Source organism: Seriola dumerili, unplaced genomic scaffold, assembly GCF_002260705.1.
Source record: "Seriola dumerili isolate Sdu_G_001 unplaced genomic scaffold, Sdu_1.0 BDQW01000056.1, whole genome shotgun sequence".
In the NCBI taxonomy this organism is placed as follows: domain Eukaryota; kingdom Metazoa; phylum Chordata; class Actinopteri; order Carangiformes; family Carangidae; genus Seriola; species Seriola dumerili.
Window position 1 is genome coordinate 7,481,735 of NW_019174311.1, and position 18,123 is coordinate 7,499,857.

General features: G+C 38.6%; 1 protein-coding gene across 1 annotated transcript; it reads right to left on the reverse strand.

Annotated features, from left to right (window-relative positions):
• Positions 1 to 1,867: 1,867 nt before the first annotated feature.
• LOC111219222 (transcriptional enhancer factor TEF-5-like) lies at positions 1,868 to 17,884 on the reverse strand. The gene is made up of 14 exons (XM_022741836.1): positions 17,864 to 17,884; positions 17,702 to 17,736; positions 16,358 to 16,599; positions 9,320 to 9,384; positions 9,051 to 9,113; positions 6,903 to 6,914; positions 6,405 to 6,515; positions 6,254 to 6,297; positions 6,085 to 6,146; positions 5,863 to 5,996; positions 5,592 to 5,762; positions 4,762 to 4,902; positions 4,403 to 4,555; positions 1,868 to 3,839 (listed from the first exon to the last, which is right to left on the reverse strand). The coding sequence occupies exons 1-14, from the start codon at positions 17,882 to 17,884 to the stop codon at positions 3,726 to 3,728; spliced, it is 1,368 nt and encodes a 455-aa protein (XP_022597557.1). The 3' UTR covers positions 1,868 to 3,725.
• Between the last annotated feature and the right edge of the window lie 239 nt (positions 17,885 to 18,123).

The window sequence follows — 18,123 nt, forward strand, 5'->3', positions numbered from 1 at the left end:
GGTGAGACACAGCCACAAGCAACCTGTTAACTATGTTAGCTATATTCTTGCTCTGAGGAGTTAAGTACCACACCCTGCCTGAGGGCTTTGTGTGCAAGTCACAGTTCACCACTTACAGTTTTGGTAACATGGCTTTGGTAAGTGGAGCATTCATTGACAGATAAAACTCTAATGTCCAAAACAAAATGTGTGAGTGTGTGTGTGTGTGAGAGATAGCGAGAGGAATCCTGGAAGTGAACAGGTTGTTTATAACCTTGACAAAGTTACAATGAGGACATCTCTAAGTATCCAAGTATCGCTCTAAAGCTTTGCTATGTTTACTGCAGTTCTAGGTAACATTGAACACTAACATGCTAGTGTGGCCGATGTGGACAAGTCTAGTCCACGAGTCTGCTCAAAACACAAGCAAAAGGTGCGCATGGTCACCACTGCTATGCAGCTTGGATGTAGAGAATGTGGACTGCTGCTGGAATGTGTGTGAAGTCAAACCTCTTATCACTTAAACCTTGCCGTGTCCACATTGGAAGGCTGCCAACACGTATGTGATGTGCTGAACATTTTATGATTTTGAAAGATCCTGAAAAGGGTTGAGCTTTCAGGTGGATTAAGAGGCGCACGCGCATGCACGCACACACACACACATACACACACACACACATACAACAGTGTATCGTTATCACCTCTGGAGGCTCAAAGAGGAGGTATGCAACTTGTGTTAAAATACATTTGACGTGATCTTGACTGATGAGATAGCAGAAGCTTTGCTGCTGATAAATGTCAACCTCTGCCCTAAAGAAGTAGCATATTAGTGGTATGTATACTATGTAGCTGGTATCATTTGTCCATCGCTTTTCTAATAAGTAACTTCTCCCTGCAACATGGTTACCCTCCTTGAATAGTGCACACACTGTATAAAAGCTTATTGTATAGCTTTCTCATTGGAAAATTTTAGCAAATTTCCCCAGTGTGGGAATAAAGGAAAGGAATATTTTATCTTAAATCACCAAGCACACAATATGAATAATCTATAGTAACATAAATGTGATATGTGCACTTAACTTACTCAACATTAACGAATCATAACATCAATAACAGAACTGAAGGAGCTTCTTGGATGAGATGAAACATTTTTGAGTATCTCTAACCCTCAAATGAAATGTTTCTTCATAACATTCATAGCACTGTTTGATTTTACATGTACACACCAACATCTGTGCAACCACATGGCTGTTATATAAACGTAAAATGAATAATGTTACGTAACTGAAGGAAACATGATTTTTGTGAGAGTGAGTGACAAGTGAAGAGGCACACTGATTGCCTGAGGGCATTATGTATGTGGAGAAGGTGAAGTCTGAACGTGATAGTGCTTTAGATTTTCAGATACACGGCACTCAACTGCCAACTGATCATATCCACGCTTACAATGCTGTGATAAAATTGAGGCGACAGCACCACCTGGCAGACCACATGAGAACTGCAATATCTTTGGTATAAAACTTTGGAGGGTGAATGGTAAAAATGACTAAGTGAGAGTAATTAAATTGAGATCATAGACGTGGGGTCTTACTCGAGATTTAGGAATTAGGATTTCGGCTGGGTATTTTTTATGATACTTTTGTTCAAATTATACAGTACAGGTACAAAAATGACACTTTAATACCTTATGAGTTTTTTCTTGATTTAGATAAATGTCTTTCAATGCATCAGTGTTAAATGTTGTATACACACACACACACACACAAGTGACTGTACAGGAGCATTGCAAAATTAAAACTATAAATCTAGCAAAAATTGTATTAGAAATTCATTTAACAAGGGTATTAACAGTTAAAAGCTTCTTCTTTTTTTTTTTTTAAAGATTTTATTAATGATGATTTCCTCTCTCAAAAAGTTGTCTAGTTGTTACTACCAAGACTAAAGACTACATGATTCTGCAAACACTGTGATTTTATTGGTACAGCATGAAGGCACAGATTTAATTCACTGAGCAGACTTGACCAAAGGAGTGATGAGGCACAGCCAACCAGAGTACACGGACAGGAAAGAAATAATAAAATAAAAACACTTTTGGCCGACCACACAATGAATATTAAATGAAGATGTTATGTTAAAACTGAGCCAGCTGGCTCTTACTTTCATGATACAAAGTCAAAAGACAAGTCATTACTTTCCACATGGTTAAAAATTATCCTGCCAGGAGAGGGCGTGATAGTGTCAAGTAAGATTTACCATAAAAAATGCTGGTAGCCATGTGTACCAGAAATCCAAAACATTACATAGAACAAAAGAAAAAAAAAAAGCAAGTGTCAGTTGGATAGTTTGTTAGTGTTGTCAGGCAAAAATCTACCCCAGTGCACTATGGGTAACCTTAGTGTGGTGTGTACCAGACATCATTTTGCATACATCAAAAAAGAAAAAAAAAAACTGAAACACCCATCATTTATGATGTTAAGTGTAACACTTCTAGCTGTGCTGGTAAAATACAAAAAAGATCAAAGTTCATCTTTACAAAAACGAGTCTTTTTACCTTGTTTTGGCTTATAAAACAGTACCATTGCAAGTGTAGTGTACACGTCCTATACATCAGTGCTCCTCAGGTTAAGGCTTTATGAACCAAAGCACATTCTTATCCCAACTCACGTGGAGGTAGAAATACTGCAGCAAGCCCACACAGTCAGAGTAAAAACAGTATCGTGTCTATGAACAGTAAAGGTAATTCTTTCATTCAAAAATGCTGCTGACACCCAAGTGTGAACTGAATCTCAAACTGTGAACCATTTTGTTGTTTCCAAAGACAAGTGAGTCAAACTTTTGAACACTTCCTTGAGATTTGAGCAAAATCTTTCCCTCCACATCACGTACCACTGGAAACCTTTGAACAAAAACACCTAAAATAATGGCTCTCTTTACACCTTTGACACTGTGTTTCAAATATAAATACGACTTGTATGTCTTTACATGTAGTGCATTATATTTTGAGAAGAGGCACACTCATTCTTTATGTCATATGATCCTTAAAAGTTTTGATTGAACAAACTGAAGATCACAACTCCACTTAAAGCAGTGATAGAAGATACACCATTATAGGCTCATTCAATTCCTACCATACAGAGACAATACAAACTGTAGAAGAAATAGTCATTGTGGCAGAGTTACATTAACACTGATTAAATGATTTGTTTGCCAACCTATATTCAAACTCGTCTCACATCAGTCACACCTATGATGTAAATGCATATGCATGAAAAATTCCTTAGAAATTCATGATTCATTTTAATGCATCACAGATGCATCCTCATTGTAAGTGATGGGAGAATATCCCATATTAAACTAAACGTTTTTCTTCTCTTTTATTTGACCTTTTCATCATATTTGTCAGTGAATTAAATTTCTCATTTAAAAAGAAAAGGCTAATGAACTGTGACGTTTTGAGCCTGACATTGAGAGAGTGTGCACAATCAGTTTCACAAGGTGAGACATTTTTGTGGCTTTAGTGTTTTAAGTCATGGGGTGTTGTAGACAGATGTGGGCCTAGATTGCAGCTATGGAAATGCATACACATTAAACAACAGGTGTGACTACAGTGGGACTGTTGGTCTGTTAAAACAAGAGTGCGTTTAGAATAGAGGAGTGGGGTTTCTGTGTGTTTGAGCTGGAAATAGTGTTTATGCTCTATGCATCAAAAAGTCTGTGGAAAGTCTCTGCATGCACGCAACGTGCTGCTAGTCGTTAACTAGTCGATAAACATGGTACTGCGCTCCATGTTCACTAGTGGATACTTCAAACACAAAGGCGATGCACAGCAGAGTCTCCTGGGTTTCTCTGTTGGACACCACCTAGCAAAGGACAAGAGAAGAGGAACATATAGTGGGGGGTAAATAATGACATGACAATGACAATAATATGTGAACAAGCACTAGTCCAGAGATAGAGATGAGGGAAATAGAAATAAAAGAAGTAAAAGAATTTAAAGGAGAGAAGTATCAACTGTAATCTGGTGAGCATTAAGATAAGTTCAAAGACTTCAGGAGAGGGACCTGATCCTCATTAGGGATGGTATTTTAACTTTAAAAAGGAGTTTCAAGGAAAGCTATGGTCAGGTTTTCTCTATCATCGTTTGGTTTGGTAATCTGAGTGCAGCTGAAACAAATGCATTAGAGACAACAGTTGAGGCTGCGCAGCCTCCCATCTCTCTCCTCTATCAGATTAGACTTCACCAAAAGGCTGTGATCATCATTATAGATGATTTTTACCCCATATCTCCCCTCTTTGAGGAAGTGCCCTGTGGGAGCTGGTATTACGTCTCAGCTCCTCAAGGCAAGTTACTAATGATGTTTGTTGTAATGGCAATATAAATAAATAAAGTCAACCCAGCTCAGCTCAACACACAGACACACACCTGTAGTATGGTGAAGTTCTCCAGTACACTGTTCATCATGTATTTCTCTGGCAGGTGTTTAAGTTTATGGATGAAGTTGATCATGTATTCACACATGGGCGAACGATGGATACGGAACACGTACTTTCCTCCTTCCATATGTGCATATTCTGTCTGGATGGGGAGGATTCCACACACATGTGTCACAATTAAAACTCATGTTGATACTGGCTGATATGACATACTGTGTGTGTGTGTGTGTGTGTGTGTGTGTGTGTGTGTATGTATATGTGTGTGTGTGTGTATGTATATGTGTGTATATATATATATATATATATACATACATATATATATAAAGAATACTGGGTTCATTTTCTCACCTCAACCTTCTCCACCACCTGTTTACCAAAGGAGCAGACCTTTGTTGAGACACTGATGGTGATGTTTTCTGTTCCACTGTACTGGCTGCTCACACCGTAAAAGGCACCAGAACCCTCCTCAATGTCACTGCTCAGGTCCGCCTGGAACAACCACACATAAAATAGACAGAAAGTAATAGTGAAAAGAGAAAGAAGAGTAGAGAAAAATCAGAAAACGCCACCACCTCAAGTAAATGTTTGTATTTTCCTGTGATTCTACATGTGTAGGTCAAATTATATGCTTTAAGCAACACAAAAAAAGAACTTAAAGTGCATTTCTTGTTTTCTTGCCTATCAAAATTAAATTTTAATAAATACCTAACACTTATACCTAACACTTATACGACGCTCAGGCTATTCGGCATTTCTCTTTTATTTGGTTTTATTTTTTTGTAAAGCACTTTGTAGCTTTCTTAAGAAAAGTGCTATATAAATAAAAATATTATTAGTATCATTATTTTTATTGTATTTTTTTTTATTAACAAGCAACTACTAATGAAGAACTTTCCTGTTTAAACCCTTGCTTCAGCATCACCTGAGCTTTGCTTCCCCCATGTGGCGTAGTAGGGTATAGCCTCAAACTGTAAAACAGCAATGTAATATACAACCATCTATGATGCAATAGATGGAATACAATCATTGCACCATTCCCAGATGATTCCCTGCATTCTTGTTATAATTTGTCAAATTCGCTGAACATTCACAAACACGCCTCTCAAATTCCAGGTTATTAAAAAAAAAAAAAAAAAAAAATCTTGTCTCAGTGGGAACTCTAAGTTTTGTGTACTGACCCAGAACTTGACAAGGAAGAATGCATTGTGCGGCCCTTTTTCATACAGCTCCTTCAGGCCTCCTTTCTTCTCAGAGAACTTGTCGTAAATCTGCCTCACATCTATGGACTCCAAAACAGGGTCGTTGTAGCTTGGGTTCGATGGGCCAATGTGTACAAAAAGGTGTTTGTACTGTTGGAAGAAAGGAGGATTGGTAAGAAAGACAGGAAAAAGGGAGAGTCAAAATTTTTACATTGTTGACTTTTCATTAAAAATGTCTGGATGTCTGCACCGTCTCTCTGTCTCTCTGGGTCTCCATAAAAGCAGAGTACTCCAGGAGCCGTAGTTTTGCTGAGGCAATGGTTCGGTCTTGCCATACAGGAGCTGCTATAGCTGCAGGGCGAGGGGGTGGGAGGGGCTCATAACCTGCCAAACATTGAAACCAGGAAAACACAATTAACATGACTATGATCACAGAAATTAGTCAAATCAGTCAATTTGTGTTCACACTTACTGATAGGTGCAGGGACAGGGGCTGGTAGTGTAGTGTATGGTGGCTGTGCAAAGGGCTTAATGCTGTAAACAGAAGAGACACTCAAAAATGAGCAACCGTGCGGGCATAATCATAAAACTTTCTCCAATTTTAAACAAACAAAACCAACTAATCTGTCAGTTATACTTACTCCTGAGAATGTCCAGGCTGTCCTGGCACAGGGCCGGGCCAAAACTACACAAAGGAAAGAAGGGAAAGAGGGCAGATAGTATTACTCAGACTTTTACCCAGAAGGTAAAAAAAAACAGATGTGTGTGTGCGCTTGTGTGTTTGTGTCTCACTCTGACTGGTGGAGGGAAGGGAGTCTGGGGTTTCATTACACTCGCAGACACAATCTGAGCTGATGAGAGGTTGGCTACTGTCTGCAGTGCCTTGTCTTTGGATACCTGGTCCTGAATGAGAAAGACAAAGTCATACACAATGAAAAAGCCCCATCCTGAAAAAATGTTGGTTATTACAGTGTCAGCAAAACTTCAAGGCCAGTTTAGACAGCGAGCCAGCCAACTTACTTCAACATGATGCAGTAATGAGGGAAGACAGGACAGAGTGCAAAGCAGATACAGGGGGATGCCAAAGCAGGAGGGGCACCACGCTAGCAGGCTAGGAGAGCTAACTGGAGCCATCACCAGTATTTAACTAAAGCCACTAAAAACAAAAGAGTAATGAGCAGATTTTTGAGTCTGGCAGAGGAACTGCACTGTGGACTAGCAGTAATGTGATGCCCACCACAAAGCATAAAGCCTGAAGCAGAAAACTGTAGTTGTATAACCAAAACTTACCAAGTTCATGGCCTATGGCAGAAAAGACACGGTATTAATTAACTTCAGTACATTCAAAATGAAAGCAGGTCACAGAATCACTGTTAGGCAATAATGGAAAACACCTTGCTCACTAGACATAACTGCTAGAAGTGACTAAGCTGCAAACCTACCTCATCCCACACAGCTAAGCTCAAACACATTCATCTTACATTAACAGTACAAGCTACATCCTATTAATCTGTGCCGTCTTAAAGCTGAGTGCTGACATTCATACCAGGAAATATACCGACCTGGAAATCTCCAAATGTTTATTAGAGAGCAGCAAATTAAATGCCTTTGGTGCAAAATGATGTCACAAACAGCCTTTATTACAGGGTACGGTAAAACCACAAGAAAAGTGCTATAACAGAAAAGATATAAAGAACTGAGGGAAATGTTCAAGAGCGAGAACGTGGAGATCAGAAGTGTATCAAAGGAGAAAACTGAAATTCACGGATGAGGAGCTCATTAAAAGCTCCTTGCTTGTTTGTGTGTATGTAGGTCTTCATGTGCATTACTACAGCCATGTACATGCTTAGGTCAACCATGCCAGCTACTGATTCTCATGCAATTCCAAGGCCACAAACCTCTTGAACTCTGTAAACAAATCAACAGTGTTGCCATGCATTCTAACATAAACGACAAATAATGATACACAAACACACAGTCAGAAAACCTGGCTTTTATACTGAGCAACGCCACACGACTTCAAATATCAACAGAAAGCAAATGAATGAGACCTTTAAAGCACACAAGCAACCAAAGAAAATGTCTGATGATATAACGAGTTTGCAAGGCCTGAGGCTGCCACGCCACATTCCCGCACCTATTAGATAACATTATCTCAGTAACGATATTACAATCATGTACCTAAGTCTTGGTAAGCTGGGTTTTTACTTCTCCATCAAGGTGTTCCAGTGGTCCTGTCTTAGATGTTAATATAGGAACTGTGGCATCACCACACCATTACATGGATATGTCATGCATTTAGGGATGGGGTCCAATAGCCGGATCCATTTCCACTCCAGATTTGTTAAGCTCTGACACTATTGAATCTCCTATCTAATAATTAATAGCATAGCAAACATATAATGCCAGGCGGCCATTTAAAAAGACAGACATGGCCAGTGGCAGATTCAATCAGCTGTAGATAATTAACATTAATTCCTTCTTGCTAAGATGAAAAGTTTGGCTGTTCTCTGTTTAATGTGCGCTCTGCAGCTGGTGTCTGTACTCAGCCAGAGATTGTTTGTGAAAAAACACATCCCTCTGTAATATCCCTGCACCAGGTGTTCCTGTAGTTCAGAGAAATAATCTTCTTTAAAAACAAACACACAAAAAACTGTTTAACCTAAGCAACGTATTGGTTCTAAATCGGGACCTTCAGTACTTGAAGAAAGTAGCTCTTGAAGTACAGTAGGTTACAGCTGTTAATCGACCATCTCATTTTCAAATTGTAGGTACAGATTGTGAAAACTGTGGTGTTTCTGCCTTCTCAGCCAAGAAAATGTGATTAAACATCTTTGAGTTGTAGTTATTTTAGCCCTTAGTTAAAAATATTGAAAGGTAAACCTCATAAGATTCCTGGGTTTGAAAGGATTCAGATAACTGGATTCAATACTGGATTTGAATTTGATAATAATGTCATTGATGCATTATCATGTAAATTTGTCTACAAATAATAAAAACAAAAAATATTTTTTTTTACTAAAAGTAGGAGAAAACGTTCAACTAGACTAATCTGACCAGTTAAAGTGCTTGTGGCGTCCACATATTCCAGGAGGTGCAGGTCAACTATGGCAGGACCTACAAGGCAGGTGATGCAACACCCTGACAGAGAAGTATGAACCTGCCATAAGGTTTGACAATAGACATCTCTGCTGGTTCAGTGGGTTAAGTTGGATCTGGGGACACATGCAGAGCGAAGCAGCTAGCATGGCAAAGGCAGTGAGCATGTGTACCTTCAGCTTAGACTGAATTTCACGAGACTTTCTCTTGGCCAAGACTTGCAGGTGACTAGAGACCTGAAGAAAGACAGGATAAAAGGAAAAAGAAAGGAAAAGAAAAGGAAAAGAAGTGGGGATGTAACTACAGAGAGAAGGGAGAGTTGACTCAGCGGGCACCCACCTTGATGCTCGCCTGGTATTCTCGTACCCTCTTACGTGCCAGAACCTGAATGTGACTAGACACCTAGACACACAGGATGATTTTTTTTTTGCAATTTTAAACAACCACAGTCCATTGATAATCACTTTCACAAGGTGCATGAGTAATTTACAGCAAAATAAAAAAAAATAAAAAAAACAAACACCAGGAGCTATAGGAGCTGCACCTGGCAAATCCCATTATATTAAACACATGTAAATACTGAAGTCTTCAATAACATCTTTGCATACCTGTTTGCGCGTGCGTGTCTTCCCTGTTCGCAGCTTGATATACCGAGCTATCAGCTCATTTCGACCTAGAATTGAGAAAGTAAAGGATGAGATCAGACAGGAGCATTTAAACACAAACATATTTTCTGCCATTATAATGGGGCTGGTACAACCTGCAAGGATTGGTGATCCATTTTAATAAGTTTGCTTTATTCACCCAATATACCATATTTTGGCCTTTATGTACCTCAGTGGCCGAGCGAACCAGGCCTTTATTTGGGATTGGCTTTTTATTTCTCATTCCCCTAGGTCCTCCTTTAGTATAAACTCAATAACTTCCTCCATGTTTTCCTGTCGTCTCAATAAACTCAGTATAATGCCCATTTCCACAGCACCAATTCCATCAGTCATGTCAGGTGTTCCACTTAACGCTTTTCCCCAAAAGTAACAATGAATGAAACTGTACACTCTCCATGTGATTTTCACATCAAAGGTCTAGTATCACTTCCTTTATAAGTAGGCTTTTAATCTGAAAAACAAACAAAATAAAAGATCAGGGAGTTTGGAATTTTGTTGACAGTAACTTAACATCCTTCAGGAGTACATAGAATTAATTCAAGTTTGAAAATGTTATTTCTGTTCAAAAAGAAGACAAACTCAAAGCAGCAGAGTGGTGAGCATGAAATGATTGTTGTTGTACTAATGAATTAGTGCTGTGTTACATTATACTGAATTTCTCATGTGAGTTTAGTAGGCTGAAGACCATCCTTTATTTGTTCATGCCGGCCTTGCCTGAGGCCATTATTTGAATACGAGCTTTTATATGAGAATTTATGGTAGTCAGCAGACACGCTGTACGTTGGGTGAGGAGACAGAGGTTCAACATTTTCCTAAAGAACACTGAACATCTTACTAACCACTCAGTTACCTCCCTGTTACAGCCTACCCTCAGTATGCACATTATAGTACACCTAGTTAGCAGCAAATGGTCCACACTTTTGCTGGTCCCCTTTTGTTGGCAAAACCCGCCAACAGTCTTGCGGCGTGTCGGCCCTATAATTTTTATGATGACCTAAAACTGGACCGAATCGTTGTTCAAAAACGTAATTGTGCAATTTTCTGGAGAAATGACCTCAGAGTAAGTTGTAACCACTCCTTCAACAGAAAATGATAGCCAAACTTTTAGACAAAATTTAATAATGCTCGATTCTGATGTAGGACACTGTTCACTGGCACACATCCAGAGCCAATCAAATGAATGTCCAAGGTTCCTGCCTTAGTTTTTCCCTGTGGTACATTCACAAATGAGGCCCACATGCTTTTAATTACACCACTCTCATATAACTACTGGTGCAACCAAGCTCATTTGTTCATTGAACCTAAAAGAGAGTGATGACAAGTGCTGTAATACTTTAACATGAAGCCAAACTTAATCAGAGCTTGATCTCAAATCTACTACAACAGCACAATACACAGCAGGCCAGACAGTCTCTATTTTGGTTTCAATCTTACAATGTTAATCTTCTTAAGTACAATCATAACAAACCTGGCAAGACCACGAGCCCTTCATGTTTTTCAGCCAAGGGGGTCACATTGACATTGAGGATTTAGAACTCGTCACATGTATGTTTAGGTTGCACTGGATTTGCAGTTCAAGCTTCGGTGTGAAGCAAAAAAAAAAAGAAAAAAAAGGAAAAAGAAAAAAAAAAGACGAAAATGATGAAGATACTTTTTCCATCCTCAGAACGCATTTGAAATGAAGCCAGGAAAATATGAAATTTTAATGTGATTGTACTTAGTATTAGTGTCTATAACACTAACGCACACACACTTACATGGACTGTCAAGCTTTCAATTACGTGGCTGTATGATATTCCCATTAAGGACAGCCTGTGTTAATTTCAAGTCAGATTTGGTCTTGCTTGCTGGCTGAGCTCCTAGGCAAACAGATGGACAACTGATGGGAATGGAGGGGGAAAAAAAAGAGAGGAGAGATCATCATATAGTTAACAGACTTCCAAAATGTGGTCACTGGAGACTGCCTGGTCAGCTCTTTCTTTCTCTGCCTCCCCTGGCTCCAAACCACACCTGATGACCCGTGTGTCTCTAATCGTAACCGGTGAGTAACTTTTGATTCACTCTGCTGCAAATGTCAGAAAACCTAAAGAGGAGTTAAAGATAAAAGGTGATTAAATGAAACCTGACATACTGATTCCACTGCTGCAATTAATTATTCACATATACACGTGAACTAACATCATCGACATCACCATCCTGCTTTCTGGGAAGTGGTGCGATGCTGTCGGGACTTAGGTCACATCAGGCTGAGTCACATCAGCTTTGTGAAGTTACCAGAACACAGAATTCCCCAAAATCAACAAAAGGGGCTGACTCAGACACAGCAGTCTGCTCCAATTCCCAAAACAGGACACATGCACTTTCCTGCAGCCTACCACTACACCACAAAAGGCCAAATGATTTTTCATCAGAATGCAAAACATTTGCTGTGCATCATCTAATTTACACCTAAACATGAGAACAGATCAGTAAGATAGGAAGATAGCAATCATGGAATTACATTGCAGGTAAAAAATTCAAAAACTCATGTAATTTTATATACATTTATCTGTTTCTCTCCTAAACTACCACATAGATGAAGCTTTTGCCCATTTGCTTCCTTATTGAAAGTAGAGATGAGATTTTCCTTAAAAAGGAGAGAGAAAAAGAAAGACAGTGGACAATGCAGAGCAGGCCAGTGAAAAAAATAAACAAACTCCAATTTATCTTTATTTGGTCATTATTCTAAAGAGGTTATATATACATAACTCCTAACATTTTATTAGTGACAAATATTTCATTTAGAAGCAGTGGAGTCTGATCTGCTCTCAGAAGGGTGAGCAGAGCCCATGCCAAATATGTATTTTTCAAAAGAATGAGCCTGTTTTTGTTCCAATTTGTATAAATTCTGTCTGTAAATGGGCAACTACCTCAAAAGAAAAGAAACTCAACTACATCCCCTAAAGTCTTAGTCTTAGGTTTTGCTCATCAAAGCCTCTATTTATCAAAAAGCTAGAAATAAAATTACTGACCTAAGTGGAGATTTACTCTTATGCAAACACAAGAATAAAAGCTACTCAGCAAATTTCTTTGGACTTGACTGAAAAATGCTATTAAATTTAAGAGAGCTCCAAAGGTTCAGAGTAGATCGTAGATGGCTGCAGTACAGACACAGAGGTGAGCAATATGTATGATTCAGAACAGCTTTGTTATGTTTGTATCCATTACAAACAATGTACCATTATTTCATCCCTATTTGTGTATTTATATATCAGAAATATATTAGATTTTATTTTTGTGCCAGGAAAAATTCACTCAGTAAAAGGCCAGGATTGTTTGACTGATCAGTAAAGCAGATGTGGGGTAAATCCTTCTTCTTCGTCTCTGATTAGGTCTTCCTGCTCAGAGTATTCATGTGTTGTCTACAACATGACATGACTTGACTCTTATACTTTGCTGCGAGTAGCATTAAGTTGCTTGATAAATGTGTGTTATTTTTCACAGAGGTAGAATTTTTTCAGTCCTCAGTTGGTTTTGTAGAGAACAGGTAAGTAAATATGGGCCCTGATAAGGTGTCATTTAAAAGAGGTGCGCACGTTAAGAAAATCTATGAAGTTTACTGCTATCCACCAAAATAGGCTTGTAGAAAATATGACCGTCCTGAAGCTTGAAGTTTTTTGGACAGTGTCGTTCCAACTCTGGTCATTTTTGAGGGACAAAAAAGGCATATTTGCCCCTCATCCATCTCCCACCACATATGTATGACGGGAAAAAATGCTTGCATCCTTTACAATTGAATTAAATCACACATAACAACACCACAAAGTCCTGAGACAGAAATGACCTAAGTGTTAAAACAAACCCTCTCTGACACAGTCTCAGTGGAATCTTACCAATTTGTTGAAGGAGTTTATACATGTTGATTAAACTGTGTCCTTGTTTTAACCAGTGTTACTAAAATATTATCATTAAAACAAGTAACCTTTGTTTTATGTGTGTCAACCTGTGAATGCAAGAGCAAGTGATCCATCTGCTGATCATCCTAATTTGGGAACACATGCTTGAAACCATAATCCAGGGTGACATCATGCTAGTAACATATGACCGAGAGCAAAGACAGCACTCAGACTGGGTTTAATGCTGACTGGCCTAGTTAAAGTGGGGAGGGTAGATTAAAGCTAAATCATGTGTTGAGGTAAATCTTATATACACGAGTAATAGTGATGCACGGCTCTGCTTTGACGTCACCCAAATCCGCATGTGTGCATGAATAATCCAACCGCCACCCACCTGACAAAATTCTTTTCCACGATTTAGAGCTATGTAGACCCGCACCACGATCACACATTACCATTATTTCTCAGTTGGATATCACACATGATGATATGGTAACACATTACGCTGAAGTAGGCTAGTTTTAAAGAAACAATCATTTCCATTTTTGGTAAAGTGAAAATGGCAACAGGTATTTCCATAATAGCCTGACATTTTTAAACTATTCAAACTAAAATTCTGAATGTCACTGTTACTTCCCGAACACAAAAGCTGATCGAAATAAATTTAAAAAAATCGTAACGAGTTCAGCAGTCTACACACAGAGTCTAATGTGTGCCTGATGAAAAATAAAACTTTAAATGGGTTAACCTTTTAGAGAATGCAAGAATGAAAGTAATATTTTCCTCATATATTAGTATAGTCTGGGATTTTGTTTATTGTACAATCCTTATATAGTTTAAATGTTGTCTTTTCCTGGTTTTGCTGCATGAAGTGATATATATTTCTGAAGTTGACTGTTCCAGCAAAGTGAAATAAGCTCTAACTGCTTGACTGCGATACCCATATTTATCCACATGAGCCACTTGCAGACACGCACTATAATCCATTAACTCACTGCCAACTTTTTGAGTTTGCTTCATGTTTGAGAAGGACTTCCATTCATTCATCTGTAAAAGATGCTCTGGCAAACTGCCAATAACATTTCTGTAACATCTGCCACCTGGATAAAAGCAGTTACCCTACTAAAGGGCACATACAAGATAAAAAGGTACATGTATAGTATACAGTAATTCAAATATTGCTATGGATGTCTGTACTCTGCTTGATAAACCTTGACTTCTTAGTAGATTTTATGATGTAGGCTGTGATTAATTGATGAAACAAATAGTTTAATTCTTTCATGCTGTTTTTCCATTCATTTTAATTTTATGAGATGTGAAATACAATTTTTTATTCATTCATAAAAGAAAACTAATAATTTACACAATTTCACAAATTTGGCAAAAAATCAAAAACAAAAAAGGGTTATTCAAAGTTTCTCACAATACTGTGCGAAGAGACAGTGACTCAAAAGTTTGGGGGTGTTGTCTTACATACTGGTTTGGAAAAGAGAAACTGGTGGGTTAACGGGAGCACGGGTATTATGTTCTAAGTGTGAGTGTCGCTTTCCAATGAGTGAATGTGTATACCAGTGGGACTATCCTTGTGTATTAGGAGGGAAGTGGGGGTGGTCAACACAGTGAGCCCACATTTCCACAAAAGGAGAAAATGCCGCAATGCTGAAACAAACTTTCCCTTTCTGTCGCATGGGATCACATATCCCGTTTCCCTCACAACAGACGCTCACACATACGCAAATACATGACACAGACTGCTGCAGGCAGGAATGCCAACTCTCAGCCAAAAAAAAAAATAAAAAAATGCTAGGAATGTTGGGCGCTAGCCAAGGCCTTCAATAAGCTAGGAAGAAGTGGTCAAAATATATCAAAGCTCTACTCAAAGACAGCATCCTGAAAAGATCCCACTAAAAACAAACAAAGGTCACATTGCATGAGTGAATGCACTACAGTGCTGGTTATGCATTCCCATTGACCGATATGAAACAGTCAGTTGGCAATTAATAAGCAATTAAGCAACATCTGCATATGTTAATCCTAACCTGACCTGAAATGTCAACCTGTTCTATCTATTGACCCCAGTGTGTGATCCCTCTCCCTCTGTCACTGCTGGCTGCCCTTTGACCTTTCCCCAAATTCCTGAAAGCAGATCACCTAGGTACAAAGAGCTCTTTACAAGAAGCATCAATAAGCCACTAGCTTCCAAAGTGCACGCAGCAGATCACTACAGGCCTTTGTGGTGGTTCCTTGGAGAGCCAAACAACATCAGGAATAAAGTTTCACTTTTATATCATTCTGCAAAATTTAAAGTTGATGAGTGTTTACAGATGGGATATAGGACTTTTTGTAATTTTGGCCATGATACTTATAAGTTATGTTTACTAAGCAGTGTCACTGTACATCTTGTTGAAACTTGGAACTTCACCTATCAAATGAACCTCATACAGGTTTAAAGTACAAAAAAAAATCTTTATTTAAATTATCATTATTCGCAGCACTACATCATTTAAAATTCACCGTCTAATCCCTATTGTATGTGTAAACTATGTTTTGTTTACAATGGCAAGTGGCTTTACTTCCTGTAGATTTCCTTACAAACATAATTGCCTAATAAAACACCTACAGTTGTGGTATATGTTGTTATTTCAGCGAGCAGGTTATTCCTGCAAACTGAACTGAAAATTATTTGGGATATTCTGCCCTATAGATGTAGTTATAAAGCTGTGTCTACAAGAGACCCTGTGCCCACAATTGAACTCTGAATTACTAATACTATATATATATATATATACACACACACACACACATATATATATAGAAATATTTTCTTAAAATTCTGCCATTGTGAGCGAATGATCTAAAATATTTGTGTTTGTTGTTCTGTGACGGACAATGTTTGATCAAAGCCCTTTAAAAAATGAGTGGTTGATATTATCTCCATATGTTGTTATTTTGAGTGTAAAGAACCTCAACAGGCATTTAACACATATGGACTCCAATTTTGGCCTTTGGATTAGATATGAAAGAACAAGACTAGATGCCGGAAGAGATAATAGGATGGTTGGATGACAACCAATATGTTGGGACAGAAATAGGTTGTGTTCCTCACCATACATCTTCCCTTCATCTGAAAGTATGATCTTCCTCCTGCCGCAGGGAGGGTAGATGGCCAGAGCTTCCTGAAAGCTCTGCTCAATGTCTGGACTCCACACTCCCTCAGGGTCGCCGTCCAATCCACGGTCTGCCCCATCGCCCAGTCCCTCTCCATTGCCACCCTCCTCCTGCGCCCCGTCAGGGCTGCCACGGCAACTCCACTCCGACGCAATGATGACGGCTCCAACCACAACACACCTTGAACACACAGGACAAAACTTTTCTAATAATTCTGTGGTGCTGTCAAATATTTTAGAGAGACATGCAACAACAGGTCGTGTATTTGATTTTTATATGATGACCATATGTCTCATTATATAATTATTTGCTTGGTGATTATTAATTGAAAGTAATAAATAATATGTTAAAAGAAAATAAGTGATAATCATCAATGTAAATTCCAATATGGAGCATCAACTAAAATAGAAATAAAGCTGTTATTTGCCTTCTTGTTCTGAACCCATGTTTCAAGACAGGCTTTCTTCCATATTAAAAAAGCATTAGACCAAAATATCTACCACAATGTGAGAGCAGAGCAGTATTTGTTTTGATAGTTGATGAATTTAGACAAAAAGGCATCGCAATCAGCAAGGTCAAAGAAATTAATGCAGCTGTCACCTGGGTGTTTTGAAAACACAGCCCAGCTTTAAATCATCTATTGAAGCAGCATATACAAACCCTAAAGTGTATAGTCTGTGAACTGGTAATAATAAACCAAAGGCTTTGAGGTTTGAGAAATTTGCTTTTTCTTAAACCCGCCAACTGCTGGAATGCACCAATACACACCACTACCCACAATAACGGGAAATAGAAATCTATTTTGTTTCTTAAATTTGTTAAAATATCAATCGGATTCCTGAAAAACCCTTTTTGTTATCCCTATGAAAATGTCAGTTTTAAACCAGACCTCTTAACTGACTGGACATCTTCTAAAATATATTATTCTGGAATGTGAGAAGTGGAGAACTGGGCTCTGAGCAGCACAGAACATGGGAGGATGTTAAACCAGTGTTGAATGTGTACAAGTGAGGGACAACATTAACGCTGCAGTGCAGTAGGAGACCTTGACGTAAGTACTAAGTACAAAATCTGTTCAATAAGGCAAAGTGCAAGGAGATCAGGTAAATAAGTGTTTCAAAAGTGTATAGTAAGTGCTAGTTAGACATATTAGGGAGTTAGTGGTGTTGGGAGAGGAGGTGCTGTAGGAAGAGATGACTTCAAGAGACTCTTGAAGATAGAGATGGACGCCTCTGCTCTGATAGCATTTGGTAGCTTGTACCACTATCGGGGAACCACAAACCAGAACACTCTGGACTTCGGTTGCCAGATGACATTCTTTGGAGGAACACAATCTGAGAGGGAGCATAAGCCTGTATGATTGTATCAGAGCTAGAGATGTTCCAATACTATTTTTTCCTTCCCGCTAACGATTCCGATTCTGAACTTGCATATCAGTCAGTACCAAGTACTGATCCGATGCCATTGTGTTAAAAAAAACTTTTTAGCAGCTGTTCTAGCCCTGTATGGATGTGATATGATTACTGCCATTGTAGTATGGCATGGCTTAGTAAACCCTTCATTGGAGGCATTTCAGATACTAGTATCGGAAGAACTCTAACACATGGACTGAAGTTACAAAATATGGTTTGATTTAAAACTAGAAGAAAAAAAATCATGGCAAAGTATTAGAGGCTGGAGAGGGGGACAAGGGGTAAAATGTTA

Excerpts from the sequence above, each read along its gene's own strand:
- LOC111219222 (XM_022741836.1), bottom strand. The coding sequence starts at position 17,884 with ATGGCATCGGATCAGTACTTG. Across the intron at positions 9,114-9,319 it reads AGACACGCACGCGCAAACAG|GTGTCTAGTCACATTCAGGT; the intron begins GTATGCAAAGAT and ends CTGTGTGTCTAG. Across the intron at positions 3,840-4,402 it reads AGAACTTCACCATACTACAG|GTGGTGTCCAACAGAGAAAC; the intron begins GTGTGTGTCTGT and ends GTCCTTTGCTAG.